Source organism: Hemicordylus capensis, chromosome 9, assembly GCF_027244095.1.
Source record: "Hemicordylus capensis ecotype Gifberg chromosome 9, rHemCap1.1.pri, whole genome shotgun sequence".
Lineage (NCBI taxonomy): Eukaryota > Metazoa > Chordata > Lepidosauria > Squamata > Cordylidae > Hemicordylus > Hemicordylus capensis.
The window spans coordinates 17841692-17861419 of record NC_069665.1 but is presented as its reverse complement, the minus strand read 5'-3'; the positions used below and the strand labels follow the sequence as shown (position 1 = coordinate 17861419).

Below are 19728 nucleotides of genomic sequence, written 5' to 3'. Positions count from 1 at the left end.
GGCAAACTCTGGCTTGCTAGTTAAGCCATTTCCTCGCTGCAAGGTTTTGCTCAAAGAACATACAATCTGTGTACAGCATATGCACACAGAGTTGTTTACACACAGAAGTAGCTTACTCTCTGCACCCTGCATTTGAGCATGCCTATAGCTTAAAGGTAAAGTGTGCTGTCAAGTCGATATTGACTCCTGGTGCCCACAAAGCCCTGTAGTTTTCAGAACCCCCTGTGGTAGAATACAGGAAAGATTTACCATTGCCTCCTCCCACGCCATGTGAGATGATGCCTTTCAGCATCTTCCTATATCACTGCTGCCCAATTATAGTACCAGCAGGGATTCGAACTGGAAAACTTCTGCTTGTTAGTCAAATATTTCCCCGCTGCACCACTTAAGGTGGTATATGCCTATAGCTTACCTTAAAAAAAAAAAAAAAAAAGAATGTAGATGTATCACACACAAACCTGCACATGTGCACACAGACACCTCTACACATGTACAGCACAATGCCTGGATAGGAGTAATGTGAGGGCAGGGCTCCTTTCTCAAAGCGTGGGGCGAGGAGAGTGCTTCTGGCCGTGTGCAGAGTGTCTTTCCCTCATCACAATCCCCCCCCCTGCACCTGTCTGGGACTTAGAAACAAGATTTCCAGAGCACCAACAAACAATGACCCCCACCCCAAACCGCACGGGAGCCTATTTTGGACGGGGGTGGTGGAGGTGCTGCTGAGACAGAGACACTTGCCACTTGTTGTGGCGGTGCGGGGGGGGGGGGAAGCAGGGAAAGGGTTGGCCTCCAACACCCCCACCCCAGGCGGCGTCGAAGGGTCCGAAAGGCGGGCCCGGCCGGTTGCTAGGGCCGCCCTGGAGAAGGGGGCGGCGCCCAGCGCGGGGGAAAGGCCACCGAGGAGGGGGAGAAAGCCAGAGGATGGACCCCTTGGCCGTTCGGGCCCCGTCACTGCTGCCTTCGGGGGGCGACCATGAGAGGCTGGCCAAGGTGAGGCGGCGGCGGCGGCGGCGGCGAAGGGCCAAGCCCTCCTGGAGAAGGGCCAAGCCTTCCTTGCTCGCCCGCCTGGAGAAGTGGGGTGGGGAAGACCCCCCCTCCCCGCCGCCCCCCCCCCCCCGGTGGGGAGGGAAGGAAAAGAGACCTCTCTGTGTTGTTGCTCTACGACAGGCAAAGGGCGGGGTGTTCGACTGACGGCGGGGGGCGGGGTCCCATTTCGAACCCTGATTGGCTTTCCTGGGCGGAGGCAGACGAGCCCCCAGAACTGAAGTATCTCCGCCTCCTCCCCATTACTGGACCTTTGTGGGTACTTGAAAGAAAGGCACTCTTCACACGCTCAGGGAGTATGGTTCTTAGTTCGGGTCCTGTCACTAAAGGATGAGGATAGGTGAGAGCAGGCCTGTAACCAGCCTCCAAACACATATACATTTTTTTTAAATTATTTTTTTTGAGGGGAGGGGATTGCAGAAGTCAGGGGAGGCAGGTGATAAAATCGTCAGTGGAAACCTCAGTGAGGCAGGGGAGGAAAGAGAATGTTTTGGTGTGGCAGGTACACACCATGCCACCCGCTGGCTACGGGCCTGGGTGAGTGGTCTTACTCTGTGGTTTATGGAACTCCTTGCCCCATGAAATCAAATCCTCCCCCAAGGATTGAAATAAAGACACCCTTGTAACGACCACTTCTCATACTGAGGATTATTGCTCAAGTTCCACCCCACCTTTATTACACCTTGTTGTGTTGAAGACTGGATTCCACCTGCTAAGCGTGGTGTAGAAGCGTGGCGTAGTGGTTAGAGTGCGGGACTAGGACCGGGGAGACCCGAGTTCAAATCCCCATTCAGCCATGAGACTGGCTGGGTGACTCTGGGCCAGTCACTTCTCTCTCAGCCTAACCTACTTCACAGGGTTGTTGTGAGGAGAAACTTAAGTATGTAGTACACCGCTCTGGGCTCCTTGGAGGAAGAGCGAGATATAAAATGTAAAATATAAATAAATAAATAAATAAATAAATAAATGAAGTTGTGCCCTGCAGCATTCTACAAGGAGCAGACTGGTCAATACAGACTGATCAAGACACCACTTGTCCAGAATTTTTATCAGTTAGCTAGTGTATGTATGAGAGAGAGAAATTCCCAAGAAAGGATGAGGGAGTACATGCTGTCTGAGAACAGAAGGTATTTCTAATGAGGTTATTACAATTAGTCCTTTTGTAGTTCAGTGTATTTACCAACACAATGACAGAAGATAAAAATGAGATCTTTGTTCTGCTTGTTGACAGATTCATTTTAAAATTTTAAGAGGACATTCAGATGCTGTGACCTCCTGTCTTTTCTGTTTTGATGATACAAAAATTATTTCAGGCTCATATGACAGCACAGTGAAACTTTGGGTAAGTTGTGACAAAACTGCAGCAATGAACCTAAGTGATCGTACTGTTTTAAAGTCTAAACCATCACTTATATTAAGACAAAGCTTTAGTGAATAATTAATGAAAAACGAAGCAGGTTTTTTAATGTTTCGAGACAACTGTACATGCCTAATTAAAATGGCAACAGTCTTCTTGAACAGTGAACAGCTGGTCTCCAGAACTCACATTCACAGGATTTGGTGATGGTTCAATGGGTATAATATGTTAAAAAGAAGTCTATAGTGGTTTGTGGACTATAAAGAACAAGAATGAAAATGTGTGGAAAACGTGCAGCTTCGCATTATGGTTGTAACTGCGCCTGACACTGGAATGTAGGAGTGGATGGTGAGAAATGAAATTTACTGTTTGTGTGCTGGGTGATTGTTTTAGTTTAGTTGTTTATTTACGATCTTAGATCAAACATCAATATACACAGAATATACACAGTAAAAAGAGAAAACAATAATGGAAACAAAGTCTAAAATGTCATTGCATTTTCCTTTAAACATCCCAGATTGGTCCCTGTTGGTGAAATATTATGGGCTAAATGGGCCATGAGTCTGATTGATGAACAGAGATAATTGCAGTTCAAACCCTCAAATTTGGTGGCCAGCTTATAAGGAGGACTGTTAAAACTGTTTTAGTTTTTTTTTTTAAAGTGTATTTAAAGACAGTGGCTGACATCTGGATCTGCCTGGTGCTGGTGCTGGTGCAATGGGGACTGACATCCAGACCATTGCTGTACTATTGTGCAAAGTGGGAGGGGCAGTTATCTCCCCTTCCCTCCAAAGTCCACTGTCCCGCCTGGAAATATGTCCCTGAGGATCGCACAGATCTCAGGGACATATTTTCAGAAGGCAGAATGGGCTTTAGAGGGGAGGGGAGGTTGTCAAAAATGGCCCCTTGTGTGATGGAACAGTGTTAGTCTGGATGTTGGGGCCGTGTTGCACCAGCACAGTACTGGTAGTATGGATGTTAGCCAGGGCTTTTCACAGTCTTAATGCACCACTTAATAATAAAGCTTGTCTTTATTTGTTGAAGGATGTTGAGCACTATAGCCCTGTTCAGACTTTTGACAAGCATACTGGACCCATTTCTGAATGCTGCCTGAGTCCGGATAATGAAAGGTGACCATTTTATTGTATGTTCTGTATCAGTAAGCAATACAGTGAAATGGATTATGTCTTGAACTGAATTGTGTGTTTTTATAATACTTGAGTGGGGGAATCATGACAAAACACAGAACAGACAATGCAGTCCTTCCTAGGAAAGTCAATTATTTAATTTGACGGTGACAGTATTACAAAAAATATTCCATCAATTTTCACTTGTTTCTCTGACCAACTCATACTAAGTAGATTTTAAAGGCTTGTTTAGCGCTTGCGTGTGTGTGAAGTGCTTCGTATGGTGGGTTCATTCCCACCATGATGATTATTAGGGTAGGAGAAGCCTCCTACTCCAGTTTGGGAGCTGCGCAAGCTTCTTTTTGTGGCTGTCTGTGAGTTTAAAACAAGATCGGAGGCAGGAAGCTTGCTTTTGTTCTAAGCCCCAGCTGGGTAGGAAGGTTTTTCCTCCTGTCTTCTTCTGAAGCTGGGGGTGGAATCTGGGTTGGGTGTGCTTGACTTACCCGGTTGGGGCTTAGCACGTGAGCAAGCCCCAGCTGCCACCAGCCTTGTTTTTAGCGGGCACACAATCACAAAACAGGAGCACAGCTCTCGAACTAGGGTAGCAGGCTTCTCCTACCCTAATAATCATTATTGTGAGAAAGAGCCTGTAAGATGGGTCATTAGGTCAATGGTAACTTAGCAAAGAGGCACCTTTTACCGTGGTGATTCTATTTATTTAGCAGGGGGAGAGTAACTGGCCCTCTCCACCCCCAGCACAGTACCTCCTGTGACTGTTGCTGGTGTCTGTCTTATGTTTCTTTTTAGATTGTGAGCCCTTTGGGGACAGGGAGCCATCTTATTTGTTTGTTATTTCTCTGGGTAAACCGCCCTGAGCCATTTTTGGAAGGGCGGTATAGAAATCGCAGAATATAGGCTGTTCCCAGTAAAGCTGCTTTTTGTAATTGGCTGATGGTGATTTCTGTGGCCCCTATGGTGTTGCATTATGCCAAATGCTTTAAGAGCAGAGGCCCTATCCAATCTAGCTATCTAATCTCTACGGATATGAGGGAAACAGAAATCCCTAATAATAAAAAAGCCTTTCTAAGTTGTCAAAAAACTACTGTTTGGAATTTTTTTTGGCTCCTGACTAGTTTATTATTGCAACTAATTTTAAAATATCTAATCAAAATGTGCATATAGTGATAGGTATGTTATTGTACAAGTTTGGTCAAAACACTAAAAGAGCATTGTGATAAAAGTACTTAAGCTCTGTGTTACTCAGGAAGAAAGGCTATTTTGGTATAATGGGTGGTGTTGAAAAACAGGCTGTGGGAGGCAAACATAGGTTATAAGCACCTCTCATGAAACACATAGGCTTTGGTAAATGTTATCGAATGCTTTTTGTTATACAAAATAGGATTTTGTGGTTTTGTACTGCTGTGTTAGTGACACAGAAGTTACCAAGCAACATAAGTTTCTGGAAAATACCCAGGAAAACTAATCCTGGAACAGCTTCTATCCAGAATATCCATTCTAAAGATAGGAGAGTGGGCAGGGGCCAGCAGTTCTACAGTCCCAGTATGCTGGGCAGCCATGATGTCAAAGCTAGCACTGTGGTTGGTCTGCAACTCCTATCATCCAGGCCATTGTGGCTGGGAATGATGGGAGTTGTAGTCCTACAACATCCGGGAACCCAAGGTTGGGAAGCCCTGGACTAGTCTATAAGGAGCCTAGAAACAAAAGCCAGTTGGGCAACAACATACCATTGTGGTGTAGTGGTTAGAGAGTTGGACTAGAAGACCAAGGTTCAAATCCCTGTTCAGCCATGAAACTCATTGGGTGACTCTGGGCCAGTCGTCTATCTCTCAGCCTAACCTACATCACAAGGTTGTTGTGAAGAGAAACATAATGTTGTACACCGCTCTGAGCTCCTTGGAGGAAGAGCGGGATATAAATGTAAAAATAAAATAAATAAACAACATACTCACTGGCAGCATCCCTGGTAATCCTGCCCCCAGCTAACCACAAGATTGTCCTTGTGGACCCCTCCCCCTACATTAGCCATGCAGGAAAAGCACCAACCAGTATGTGGTAATGGTTGAACCCACTTCAGACGTTATCCCTGGTGGCAGCGCTCATGCTTACAGCACTGAAAGCGAGCAGGAAGTCCCGCCCTGATGCTGTCACCCACCCCCCCACCCCCAGCCCACTGCTCATAGTTATTGCTCCATTGGTGTGAAGGGGGACGTGCCATAACCAGGATCTCGGTACTTCCGTGAGTGGCAGCCTTGGGCAATCCACATTGGTGCTCATGTAAGCACTGGCCGTCATGGTTATGGCACTGCCCTGTCCACATATGGAACTGTAACCATGAATGGCCAGCTGGAAGGGATGAGTGACTGTGCCAGGGAGGGTCTTCCTTTCAACACTGTAGGCTCGAGCACGGCTGCCAGGGATAATGTCTGAAGAGGGGGCTTGTAACACCACCCCACCCAGCATGTGCGCACACACATAGCTATGGCCAGGCAGCCAGAAAGGCAGCCTTGTCTCTGTGAGAGGGGTGGGGAGATTTCTTTATCTGCCCCGGATGCAGTGGAAGTGCAGGGATAAGGGAGCACTGCTACTTGATGTTATCTGGAGACATGGAATTAAAGTTCCAAATGAAGTAGTTTATTTAGGAAATCCATCAGGAAGATAGATAAGACCTACAGGCTTGGTTGCTAGCTTCATACAGGAAGTGGGGGAAGGGGAGAAGACAGGGAGGTGAGAGAATGAAAGCTATCAGTCTCACAAAGGGGAATTAGAGCAGAGAAAGCATGGTCCGAGGGGGAATGCCCATGCTGGCTGTCTCTACCCCCAGTGCCCCTAGTGGTCAATATGGGTTGCTGGTGCTAAGAGTCAAGGCTATCAGGAGCTGCATCTCCAACAGTCTGGTGTAGACCATCATGGTGCAGGTGTCAGGAGGGCAGCAACTGACCGCCGAAGCCCAACTCCAGGTCTCCCTGCAGTACAGGGCTCAAATTCTCTAGCAGCCACAAGCACAGGCAGTCTGCAAACCGCCACTCTTGAGACAGGGGAGAAGGGAGCGCCATCAGTCTAGCCAGTGGAACTGGCCCAGTTCTGTAGCTCTGTAGTCCTTCTCCTTGTGAGCTGTTCAGAGGCACAGAGTGTAAGATGTATGATCTCTGCTTCCCAAGCACCCAGATCAAGGCCTCTGGTGCCTTACAGGGGGACTTACGAGCAAGTGAAGTCAATATCCATCCAACAGTTATAACTCATAGGATTGTTCTATACCTAATTTACAAGCTCAGTGACCAACTTGCACAGAGAAAACAGGCCTTAAACATTTTTATACAGGAGCTAGCCCCAAAATTTAGGAGCTAGACAATGAACACGCAATGATTACTAGACTTAGTGATGGACGTTGTGGAGGGGTAGGGCAAATAGGCTTCTCATTATCTCTTTTACAAGTAACATAGGTGGAAGAGAAACAGGGTGGACTGGGACAAAAATGTTTTATTAAATAACTCTACCTCTGCATATCTTAGGCTAGGAGCCATGGTTAAATTTCTAGGCGCCATGGCTCCCTGGCCTCTGGAATTAGACAAGCCCTGATCTATGATGTAACCTCTTCTATCTGGGTCGTATACATAGATACAGTGTAGGTTTTTCTGGGTACAACATATGCATTTATATTATAATGAATTAACTTATCCGGAATAGAGGGGGATATGTGTATAGATTCTTAGTTTTCTATCTTTGAACAGGTAAATGTGCTTAATTTTTAGGTTGATAACAGCATCGTATGATAAAACACTAAAGGCTTGGGATACTGAAACAGGAAAAATGCTTGTATGTACTGATTTCTTTAAAAATGTTTATTTAATAACTAAGCATAGTTTCCCTTTAGGGTGGAATTAAATATTTAATGGGAGGCAGTGGGAAACGTCCAGGCAGGGAAAGTGTTAAGCACCCTTAACCACAAGAGCTGGTCTTGTGTAGCAAGCATGACTTGTCCCCTTAGCTAAGTAGGGTATGCCCTGGTTGCATACGAATGGGAGACTAGAAGTGTGAGCAACCTAAAAAAGATATTCCCCTCAGGGGATGGAGCCGCTCTGGGAAGAGCAGAAGGTTCCAAGTTCCCTCCCTGGCAGCATCTCCAAGATAAGGCTGAGAGAGATTCCTGCCTGCAACCTTGGAGAAGCCACGGCCAGTCTGTGTAGACAATACTGAGCTAGGTAGACCAATGGTCTGACTCAGTATACGTCAGCTTCCTATCTTCCATTGCTTTGCTTTTCCAGATCAACCCTTCCTCAAGTGGCTTTTTTATACTAAAAGGGCCATCCACATTTAGTTTTCCCTAAAGACCTCATTACATTAATTCAATTGCTAAGAATTTTTATCATGGTGTTTAAAAAAAAAAGACTGTAAAAAGTTTTTTTCCAGTTGTTAAAAATATAAAGGCTCATCGTAGAATTAGAAATAGAGAAATTCATTTGTTATGTTTGATTTTCTATTTTCAGTTTATGTTCTTTTGCAGTGGTCCCTAGAACAGGATGGCCTTTTAACTTCATGTCATATTTCTCATGATGGCAAATACGTTGTCTCTGGTTCGGATCTGGAAAATGCTCTATTCATCTGTGATGCCGTAAATGCTAAACAGGTGGTGTTTGTCAAAGGTAACATTTAAAAAATTTGGTAAACCTCCTCTTCTTTTTCATGGTCTCTGTGCAGTCACACCAATGAGATCCACACCTGTCCAAAGCAGCTTTGGGAAATCTGAGAGTTCTAGCCATAGAGCAGTCTCCTTATATGGATCACAAAGAATGACCTCTTCATCTCTATGGAAGGGTCTGCAGATCTGTGTTCATAGGGCAGCACCTACCAAGCACCACTGGAATCAATGAGACAAGTTCACATGACCAACTGAAATCCTATTAATTTCAGAGGGACTTAGTCATAAAGAACGTGGTCCAGGAATTGCCCGTAGTGCTTAATGACACACAGAATTTCACTGGGCACTCTGTAACCTAACTTAATTTTTTAGAATGCAGCATATGAGCATACGTTGTAAAAAATTGTTATGTTACAGAGTGCCCAATGAAAGTCTGTGTCTGTGAACAGCATAAAATTGGGCTGATTTGATTAATACAGTGATTCCATGGGCTCACTTTATACGTATAATTGCTAATATTGTGATAATTTCAAATTTAAGTGATAAGTGGGGTTGGTAAATTCAAGACTCCAAAAAGTTCAAGGCAGTACTGGTGACACTATTCTACATTACTGAATTTCTATGTATTTCCTATATATTTCTCTCTCTATTTTTGATTGTATTTAGATCATTAGTTGTGATGTGTACAGCAGTGAGTGTGAGCAGCAGGATTTGAATTCCTGCTCTGTGTTTCTGACCTATATAAACTTAGTATTTTTTAAGGCATGTAGGATGAGGAAAATTACTCAAAGTAGTCCCATTGAAATTGAAAGGACAATGTATGCATTACTTAATTCCTCTTTTTAATTTCAGTGGGAGCACTCTTGAGTAATTTTCATCATTCTGTCAGCCACTGACAATAAGGAAGCTGGAGTGCAGATGTGGATAACCATCAAAATAGCTGCTAGCTCTGTCCATGTGTAAAAAGTGCCCCAAAGAACTTGGCAGTCTGTTATCTTCAGAAATGTCAAGTTAGAATTGCTTTTTGTTTGTTTTAGAGTATCACAAAAGCACAGTGACGCGATGCCGTTTTGATCCTGACAACCAGCGAATAGCAACAGTATCATCTGATATGTCTGTGAAATTCTGGGATATCGTAGCACAATCCACCACGATCACAATTGACCGGTAAGAAACAACGATGCAGCTAATTTTTATTTGTTTATTTATTTTATTGTTTAATTTGTTTACCGCCTTTCATTAAAACAATCTCAAGGCGGTTCACACAAAAATTAAAAACAAGACTATAAAAATGACACAATTAGCCTAAGCTGCAATCATATGCATACTTATGAGCAAGTAAATATTAAACTAAATGAGATTTACTGTGACATCTAAGTACATGCATAGGATTAGTCTGCATGTAAACCTTGCTTCTCCAAACCTTGCCTTATTGGCAGTTTCATACCTACGAATAATGGCATCAGGAGCAGCAGCATAGCCACCATTGTGCAAGGGAGTGCAGTGTGTCCAGGTTGTGGGTGCCCACAGGTGCCCAGGAGCTGCTGCACTTGCCACCTCCCCTACCCCCCTAGAATGCTTGCCCCCCCCTCGCAGCCCCTTGCTGCCAGCACAGCCTTGATCGCAGCGAGAAAAAGTGGCCCCTTTAAGCAGGCCTGTTCTCACTAGCACTTGGGATGAGCAAAACCCAGCAGGCAGGCCACAAGTGGGGGTGGGGTGTGGCGGGGGGTGGGGTGAGAGGCCACATTTCAGATTTTGTCCCCACCTCCAGCTTTGCTAGCCACCTAATGGCGCAGCAGAGAAGCAACCTGCCTAGAGAGCAGGAGGCTGTTGGTTCCAATCCCCGCTGGTGTGTTTCCCAGAATATGGGAAACTCCTATATTGGGCAGTGCTGAAAGACATCATGTCATATTGCACGGGAGAAGGCAAAGGTAAACCACTCCTGTATTCTTCCAAGAAAACCACATGGCTCTGTGGTTGCCAGGAGTCAGCATCGATTCGACGGCATGACCTTTCCTTTCCTACCTTTCCAGCTTTGCTACGCTACTGATTAGGAATAATGAGAACACTCGGGAAGTGCAGTAGCTTGTGGGTATTCTCTGTTGTACTGGTGGCATAGTCCAATATTCCATTTGCCTTATGGATGGGTAAACCCAGTAAATGCCACAGCAGTGATGTTCACATCTCTTTCAGGGCACACACCAATGCAATTTCAGACTGCTGTTTTTCTTTGGATGGCCATTACTTGTGCACAGCAGGCTGGGATGAAACCTTAAAACTATGGGATGTCAGAACTGGGGAGTTCCGTTCTCATGGGCCCATTACATTGGATCAAGGTCATATAGGTATTGTTGGCTGCTGCGATTTCAGTAAAGATGGTGAGTTATGCAAAGCACCACTTTACAGCTCCTTTACACAAATGTGTAGGACGTTTATTGCTGATGAGTCACAAGGGTTGCTATTCAACCCACAGGACTAATTCAGTTCTCACTTTCAAAACGAAATGGCTTTCCATCTTGATTAAATGATTGCTGATGTAATTTGAGGTAAACTGAACTTGATGGCTTGTATTGCTCTTTAATCAGGCTTCTAAAACACTCCTTAATTGAAATACTTATTAAGATTTATTGTAAGAGGACATGACTGAGCAGAGAAGTAAAATGCCAAGCCATACAATATTCTGAACACCCACTGGTGTTCTGTGTTCCTTAGGGCATTTTTACATAGAGGACCAGAAACACCATTACTCCAGGACTGATTTAATGTTGCATGAAAACATCCTCTGTCATTTGCTAGTGGATGGGATGAATGAAAGCTCCACCCAAATCTATCTTGTTATTCTTACCCTCCAATCTGGCATTTTCTATTGCCACAGGTTGCCAGATAGTTACTGGCTGTATCCTAATATGTAATGTACATAGGGCTGTCTCATGTAATCATGATGGGACAACCTAGGTTCATTTGGGCTGCATGAGAACTTGTTGCATGATCTTGTTGGGACACTATAAAAGCAAGTAATGTTTATGTTGGGGTGTAGTGACAACTGTCCTGGTGTATCACTGCAGTCTGTAGCTTGGGACCAGGGAGACTCAAGTTCAAATCATACACTCGTACAGCCATGGAGCTCATTGGGTGACCCTGGGCCAGTCACAGATCTCTCAGCCCAACTTTCCTCAACGGGTTGTTGTGAGATTAAACATAACCATGCACACTGCTCTGGTCTCCTTAGAGGAAGAGTGATATTTTACTTTTATTTTATTTTATTTATTTATTACATTTATATCCCGCTCTTCCTCCAAGGAGCCCAGAGCGGTGCACTACATACTTACGTTTCTCCTCACAACAACCCTGTGAAGTAGGTTAGGCTGAGAGAGAAGTGACTGGCCCAGAGAAGCATTCAAACATGCAATCCCTACACTTGCTGTCTGAAGTGGTACAGCCCTAACAGAGCTGTATCACTTGCTGCCTGAAGTGGTACAGCCTTAACAGAGCTGTATCACATGGTTATTTCCTTTTGAGTTCATTCAAACTTCTCAGAATGTGTTAATTCTGATTTATCTGATGCCTCTTATATATTGAAATATGACTAATATTCTTAATGCTGTGTTTCAGTTGCGTTGTTAGTCAACTGTTTCCTGCATGAATGCGTCTCTATGCATTAGCGATAAAGCACAAGCCAGTGACATGATGTTGCAATTTTTTATTTCAGCATCACTTGTCGTGTCTGGTGGTTATGACAAAACAATAATTGTCTGGGATGCAAGAGAAGTATATAAAAGGCTAAGTTTAAAGGTACTCTGTAAGCTTCCATTTTAGCAAAGGGGGACTTACTTTTGCTGTGCAAAACTCCAACTGACTATGCAGGATCAGTCACCAAATGAGTAAAGAAGCTTTTAAAATGTACTTTAAGAATAATTCAAAGAGCATATTGAGAGTATTTTTCTTCACTTCATTACATCGGTCTAATAAAGATCATTATACTGTACATGCCATTTTCAATATCCTGACAGTTATATTATTTTCAGTACTGACTTCCTCCGCACCCTTTTTCTTTTACGATGTATGTGTCTCAGTGCCGATATTTCACCACTGCCACTCGGTCCCAGCTTAGCCATCTGTAAAGTCTGCAAAAAGACATAGTAGCAGAATTGCAATTGCTAGGCAACTGAATAATAACTTCTGAGATGGTTCATGATCAGCCATTACAGTCGTTTATTAACTATAACATAATGAGGCATGAGCAGGCAATAATGCTAAAGTTTAGTTTTGCTTGTACCAGCCAGAGACTGAGTCGCACTTTTAATAAAGAGCCATCTGCAGTTTTAAGGCCCCTCCTTAATATCATCTACCTTTCATGATGACAGGGGCGGCCAAGGTATTTTGACACCTGAGATGAGGCACCAAATGCTGTCTTGCCCCATGGGGGCAAGCTACCTTTCAAAACTGACCTCTGCAAGCTTTGAAAGTGGAGCCAGGGGTGAATAGGAGGGAAAGTTGCCAGCAGCCTCCCCTTCTCTTCTTATGCTTCTTGCAAGGTTTGCAAGGGTCAGATCGGTCCCAAAGAGCTGCTCTGATGGCAGCAGCCAGATGTATCTTGCTGCCACCCCAAAAAGCAGCCACCTGAAGCAACCACCTCCCCTTGCCTTGTGAAAGGGTCGCCTCGGCATAAGGAAAATACCTGTACTGCAAAAGTCAAATCACACCAGCATTTCTCCATAATAATCAGAACCTGTGCCGAAACATTTCATTCACAATGGAAAAGGCTGTGAATAGTGGTGAGATAAAATAAGAATAGAACCAAAACATACCCAGGAATTTCCCTTTTTTGCCTAACATTGAGAAAATTGTTTCTTTGCAGGGCCATAAGGACTGGGTGACAGATGTTGCAATGAGTAGCGACAAGAAGAAACTTGTTTCTTCCTCAAAGGTATCAATGATTGTATAGAAGCAGTTTGGAAACTTATGTTAAAACATACTTAACAGTTAAGTATTTTTGGCATTTCCATTTCACAGGGTTGTTGTGAAAGAGAAACTCAAGTATGTAGTACACCGCTCTGGGCTCCTTAGAGGAAGAGCGGAATATAAATGTAAATAATAAATAATAATAATAAATACTGAAGAAAGCTTGTAGCCAGTGAAACATTTGTGTTCATGCTTTTAAAACATCTCTTATATTATGCCTAATTTTGGGCACTATATGGTTTGTCTATGTACCCAAACACTCATGCATGCTAAAATTATACTTGTTAGCAAGAGCTATATTCTTGGAGGCAGAGAAGGGAAAGTAATTTTGTTCATAGCTAAAAATGTTCCTAATGTTTTAGGACTCTACATTGAGATTATGGGACATTGAAAATGCTAATGAAATCCCTCTGGTAATACAAGCCATAAAAACAAGAGGCTCCAAGTTAACTAAGGTCAGTATATTATTCATATGATAGAACTGATCATCTCATTCGCTGTCCTAGGAATATTTGGTCCCAACCTGCAGTTGAGGAGGGCAATCTGGCTGAAGGAAATGAAGCCCATCAGGTTTAACAGCACTTTAAACAGCATGTGTCATTTGGCCCTGAGCCAAGGCTCAGAACTGGAACTGGTTTTGAATGTCAGGGTTCAGTCCTTGGACAGGCAAAGCAGTAACAAAAAGAGAACATCTCTGAGCATGTGAAAGCTACATTTCCCCCAGAGTGGGGAAACTGCATCCTTCCCCCATACATCTGGATCTAGAGTGCAGAAGGACAGCATGAATTTCAGCACCTTTCCTTGCAGAAATAAAAATATACTTGGCTGAAGGGACAGGGTTAAATGGTGGAGAGGAAGAACTAACATGAACTGGAAGAATTAACATGGCACACTTTTTTAAAAAACACTTTGTCTTGAAATTGGAACAAGAGATTGCAGGGAAGGCAGGAAGTTACTACAACTATAAGCCACTGAAAGGGTCCTCTCCTACAAAGAAAACAGTGGTACATATGTTGGTAACCTCGAGACTTGACTTCTATGTGGGGCTGCCTTTGTACATAGTCCAGAAACTCCAGTTGGTACAGAATGCAGCAGCCAGGTTGGTCTCTGGGTAATCTCGGAGAGACCACATCGCTCCTTTGTTAATAGAACTACACTGGCTGCCAATAGGTTTCTCGGCAAAATACAAAGTGCTGGTTATAACCTATAAAGCCTTAAATGGCTGAGGCAGTGGGTATTTAAGAACACTTCTTCATTATGAGCCCCACCGCCCATTGAGGTCATCTGGAGAGGTCTGTCTCCTGTTGCCACCAGCTTGGCTGGTGGCCACACAGGGATGGACCTTCTCGGTTGCTGCCCCGAGACTGTGGAATGCGCCCCCTACTGAAATATGATCCTCCCCACCTCTGACAATTTTTTAAAAGCACTTGAAAACCCACCTCTTCAGCCAAGCTTTTTCAGCTTTTTACATTTTTAAGTTTTAATCTGTTTTTTTAATTTTTAGATTGCCTACATTGTTTTAAGATTTTTGTGTATGTTTTAACTTGTTTTGTGTTATTGTTAACCGCCCCGAGATGAAAGTTTGGGCCGGTGCACAAATTTGACAAATAAATTAAATTAATAAATAAATACAAGTGCTGATCTTGGGATACCCCACCCGCTGTAGAAGATCTCAGAGCTGGCACATTTTCTTGACCTATTCCACCCAGCACATTCACTTCAAGGATGGCATCAGCCCGCATCACGTATCAGGTTGTCCACCTAAAAGGGTATACAAGTGGACAGAGTGTCTGTTGTGTATGCATGTGTGTTGGTGCCCTAATAGGTCTCTCTGTGCAGACTTGTTCTGTTCCTAAAAGCTGCCTTTCCAGTGTATCACGATATACAAATATATATTTTAAAGACAATATGATATACTAGCAAGCAAAAAAAAAAATTACAAAAAATTTAGGATAACTTTCTTTGTGGAATGACTGTAAAGAGCATTTACTACCAGCTGGCTGCTACTTAACCCTTCCAGAATTTGATCTGAATGCCAGTTTGCTGCTTGTGTTAAAATACCTGTTGCGGTTGAATCACTGATAATGTTCTTTTTTAAAAAAATCAGTGTGAAGAATGCGAGAAGCCTTTCTTAATCTTCCAGAATAATGAAGACAAAGTGGAAATCAATTGTGTTTTCTGTCGATTGGCAATGCGAAAGAGAAGTGATTTACCGGTGCCTCCTCCATTGCCTTCTGATCTCTAATGAACCTGCAGTGAACAAAAATTAAAATGCTTATTTATGTCAGACTTTAAAAAAAATATTGACATCTGTAATACTGTATGATGTGTGGAAATGTGCCTGTATATACAGTACTTGGAACTTAAAAAAAAAAATCTAGACTTTGTTAGTTCAAAAACCCAAAGTGTGTCTTTTCACACAACCACTTTCCCCAGCTCTGTCGTAATTTAGGATAACTAAATTATCACAGAAATTACGACTAAATTAAGTCACTTTATGCTGAGATTCCTGTGGAACTGGGTCATTTGAAGAGTCCATTGTGACCTGCTAGTTGGAAGACATAAAATAAACATCAGTATTACCAAACACATTCACACAATTTAGTACCCTGTGACTCTCAAGTGTCGTTTTTTGAAGGTAGAAGCCATATGAATCTCTCCTGATTTAGGGCACAGTGTGTATCAGTTCTCACAATCTAAATACTGTACAACACAGACTTTGCATTAGAGATGACACAAATTATACACACATGTATGTGGGGAGAGAGAAAACTGTCAGGCGTAAGGAATACAAGTCAGTTGCAGGTCTTTTTTACTTTAAATTTTACAACTTCATACTCTGCTGAGCTACTTTATCCATTCACAGCTTTGTCTTCTGGGAGAAAGCAGGACATATTAATTGGTTGCCAGCTAACCTTGCCAGTTATTCGTAGGACCTTTTCAGTCATAGCAATACATTTATATAAAATGAATTAAACTTTGGAGGTATTAAATTTTCTGAATATCAGCATGAATTCTGTCCTGAAGAGATATTAGATTGCTTTATATTAGATGGATGCTTTAATATCTAGGGCTGCTTCTCAAAAATGCATTTGTAATTACACGATATGTTTATGAGAAAATTAGCACAGAAAAAAAGTAGATAGCCTGGTATGTAACATGCTTATATATAGATTGTAGTTTAATAATGGGATAAATAAAAATATCAGTAAAAGATAATAGGCTTTTTAATTGTTAAGTTGTTTAAATGATATAACTTGAATGGTTTTCCTAATTAAAAGTGGTGCCCCCCCAATTAAATATACAGGCTGATATCCCATAGGATAACTCTGAGTTACTCTAAAAGACTACTTCATTTCAATAGGTATACTCAGGAGTAATTTAGTCTGGATGTCAGCCACTGCCTTTCAATAAAATTTTCTTTTGTCAATGAATAGTAATGTGCCCCAGTATATCATCTTCTCTGTTCCCTATTAATTAGGTATAATCATTTTGTAGTTAAGTTTTATTTAAAGGCATTATATGTGGTTCTGTGGAAGAAAACCCTTCAGAATATTTAAAATATGTGATTAATTGTGGATGTAATTAGTTTTGGCTGGAATGATTAGGATGCTGAACTAATTTTTGGATTTGGGAACAGTACTAGCCTTGATTTAATAAATTAATATTTTAAACTATTAGTGTTCTGTCTGAGGTTTTCTTGCCTCTTCTAACTTACAAATAATTTACTTTTCTGAGAGACTGTAAAGTCAGCTATCATACAGCTATTTGTATGGGTCTTCATATATAATGCAAGAGTCAATAGATGAGCAAAACATCTTTTGAAATATTTTATTCTCCAAATTAAGTCAGACAAGCACAACTAATCCAGGCTCACCCAGTAACATCACAGTGTGTGGTCACCACTGCTCTTTTAAACAGAACTAATTAGCAAGACAAAAAGCAAACCATATAGAACAAGGGAAATCCTTAAATCCTAAATTCCATTTAATCACACTGATTGCTGGAGAAGGCATAGCCTGTTTCTCCTCCAGGCTGCCTATACGAAGTGGATGGACAGTCTCAGCCATTTGCTCACTATTCACTGTCAGAGAGGAAGCTGCGTTGAAGCTGTTTGTTTCAGAAAACAACATCAAAGACTGTAGAAGAAAAGAAAGACACTTTATCACTAAGAAATTAACCTCTGGAAAAGTTTAAAACAATCAGTGCCACTATGGAGTATGCACGTCCGTTTAAAACCCAGGACACTTTAAATAGCTTCAAAATACTGATTTAATATATTTTATCAACAAAACATTTTAATAACGTAAACATATCTTTGAAAGAACTCAAGACTATTTATTTTCCAACATTCATATTATGCGTTCCCAATCCCAACCATTTGTGGCAGAAAGTGACTTCTTGTCCCGAGCCCTTAGAGCACAGCTGCAGGACCAAATCCAGCATTGTATAAGCAAAAGCAAACCCCATTAGTAACTCGCCCAAAGAGCCTTAATTCGGAGGAAGCCAAGTTCAGTTCTTCGTGTATATGCGATCTGAGAGTTCCCATCACCATCATTCTGAACCGTATTATACGGTCCTAAAGTGAAGTTTGTCCGTAGAAGTGCCGAAAGCAAAGAGATCCCACCCAGCCACCCCCACCCCCGCCTTGGGAACTTTGCACCCGCCGCCGGCAGAGACCACACAAGACAAGAGTCCCCCCCGTCTGGTAAAGCCAGGAGCTCCCTCCCTGGGCGCCTCTGCTCGGTCTCCGGAGTGCTCTGCTCGCTGCGCCAAATCCTCGCAATGCACCGAAATCTGCATGCAAGATCTTATGACCCCCGATCTGAAAAGAGAGCTGGTCGTGAGGATGCAGTTTTTGGGGTCCACGCTCCGAGGACACCATGCAAACCTACATCGGCTGCAGGCTTGCATCATAGTCCTCTGCTGGGGTTTTAAATTGCATGCATCCCTGGCGTACAGCAGAACGTGCAAATCTAGCACCCCGGGGCGCTCAGACCCGCCCGTTGCAAAAGCAAACCCTCCTGCCGAAACGTGCACGGCGGCTCTCTGCGTGTGTTTTGAGCCGCCCGCACGACGCGGCCTGCTCTTTCGAAAGCGAACGTCGCCGGCCCTGGGAGGTACATGAAGGCTGCTCTGCGGCTCACCCTAGCGGTTGGCGCCGTGGCTTAGTTGGTTAAAGCGCCTGTCTAGTAAACAGGAGATCCTGGGTTCGAATCCCAGCGGTGCCTCCGGAGCGGTCGCTCTCCTTTTGCGTGCACAAGTGGGCGTTGTTTTTACGCCCACCCTCGGCTCATGGGCCTGCGCTTCAGTGGCTGCGGCGGGGACTCGTGGGGGGAGATCCGCGTCGTCGGGAGGGCTGCGCGTCGCGTTGGTTATGTGTATGCGGGTTTGCAAGAGAGATGGCCTCTTCATGGCATTGCACGATCTGGACACTTGCTCACCATTGGGCCATTGGCCATTTGCAAGCCTTCATGTCAAAGCGCGTGGGTCCGTCTGTCTGTCTGTTTCCCAGTATCTGCAAACTGGAGGGTGCGGGGAGAGGAGAGAGAGAGAAAATTGATACTTTGGGTCATAAAATGGTAGTTGGCTTACTGATGCATTAGGAGGAGAATCCACAGTCCAAATTAGGTGATGCTTCTTGTTTGCACATTTCATCTGTGTTTACATAACTGGTGTGCTGGGAGCGGGGAGGTGTTTCCCCCTCCAGATAAATAGCCCCTCTGTATTGCTGAATGAATCATAAACTGGGAATGTAGTAAAATAAAAGGCTGCAATCCAAAGCATCTTCACTGGGAAGTTAACTCTTATCAAAATCAAAAGAACTGACTTCCGAGAAAATACACTTTTGGTGTGGGAGTGTGAAATACTGTATATCATGGTTTCTCTTTTAGGAAAAAAAAACCAGCTGGAGGCGGGCAAAATGCTTCCCACTTTCTGCTGAAAATGTTAATGTTGCCTCTTCGATGCTCCTTCCCCCAATATACTGTACTGATATTTTCTAGTGTTGTCAGTACAGAGGAGTATTTCACTAGCTTTGTGCAGAAGGCAAATCAGCTGCTGCCAACTTTGAACCAAAGTGTCACTTTCAGGAAAGCTTCTCACTGTGATCCCCAAGGTAATGATTGCTGGCCAGCAGTATAACTGGGTTAAGAAAATGATGAGTTATTAGAGACAGAAATATCAGCAGCAAATAGCCAGGCCGTGGCTAGATTTCATTAACTGAGAGTTCACTCCTAGGGATATTTACTCTAGAGTAAATTTCACAGAGTTACATCGTTACTTTCAAGTAAAGATACACAGGAAAATAATCTAAGGCAATACTGAGTTCAGTGCAATGGGAGTATTGATCCCTGGCTGCTAATGCTACGGATTGCATTAAAACAAGGAATTGTTTCTCTGTCTGTTCATCTAGGGCAGGCCAGTTTAGTCCCCCCAGCTATTTTTGGACTACAACTCCCATAATCCCCAGACACAGTGGCCAATAGTGTTGGATTATGGGTGTTGTAGGCCAACATCTTCAGGAAGGCTGAAGTTGAGCAGCCCTGATCTAGCGAGAACTTGTGTACAAGTTCTCCTAT

At 43.3% G+C, this 19728-nt stretch overlaps 1 protein-coding gene, 1 long non-coding RNA gene and 1 other non-coding gene across 5 annotated transcripts; 2 read left to right on the top strand and 1 right to left on the bottom strand.

The window, feature by feature from the left end:
- The first annotated feature begins 763 nt into the window (after positions 1 to 763).
- WDR88 (WD repeat domain 88) lies at positions 764 to 16824 on the top strand. 3 transcript variants are annotated; one of them, XM_053271060.1, is made up of 11 exons: positions 766 to 990; positions 2276 to 2386; positions 3446 to 3531; positions 7299 to 7362; positions 8051 to 8189; positions 9223 to 9352; positions 10379 to 10530; positions 11895 to 11977; positions 13044 to 13112; positions 13510 to 13602; positions 15255 to 16824. In XM_053271060.1, the coding sequence occupies exons 1-11, from the start codon at positions 922 to 924 to the stop codon at positions 15390 to 15392; spliced, it is 1134 nt and encodes a 377-aa protein (XP_053127035.1). In that variant the 5' UTR covers positions 766 to 921; the 3' UTR covers positions 15393 to 16824. The 3 variants fall into 3 exon arrangements, 2 of the variants coding, with proteins under 2 accessions (XP_053127035.1, XP_053127034.1); XM_053271059.1 differs by having other exon boundaries at positions 768 to 990; positions 10379 to 10563; XR_008311260.1 differs by lacking the exons at positions 11895 to 11977; positions 15255 to 16824 and having other exon boundaries at positions 764 to 990; positions 10379 to 10563; positions 13510 to 13574.
- LOC128334346 (uncharacterized) lies at positions 11896 to 18285 on the bottom strand. The gene is made up of 3 exons (XR_008311261.1): positions 18043 to 18285; positions 15209 to 17286; positions 11896 to 12309 (listed from the first exon to the last, which is right to left on the bottom strand). It is a non-coding gene; the product is annotated as an uncharacterized LOC128334346 (long non-coding RNA).
- A 19-nt stretch (positions 18286 to 18304) lies between these two features.
- TRNAT-AGU (transfer RNA threonine (anticodon AGU)) lies at positions 18305 to 18378 on the top strand. The gene has a single exon. It is a non-coding gene; the product is annotated as a tRNA-Thr (tRNA).
- The last annotated feature ends 1350 nt before the right edge of the window (positions 18379 to 19728 follow it).

Coding starts and splice junctions, on each gene's coding strand:
- WDR88 (XM_053271059.1), top strand. CDS start 922: ATGGACCCCTTGGCCGTTCGGGCCCCGTCACTGCTGCCTTCGGGGGGC. Junction 991..2,275: donor ACCATGAGAGGCTGGCCAAG/GTGAGGCGGCGG, acceptor GCTTGTTGACAG/ATTCATTTTAAAATTTTAAG. Junction 8,190..9,222: donor ACAGGTGGTGTTTGTCAAAG/GTAACATTTAAA, acceptor TGTTTGTTTTAG/AGTATCACAAAAGCACAGTG.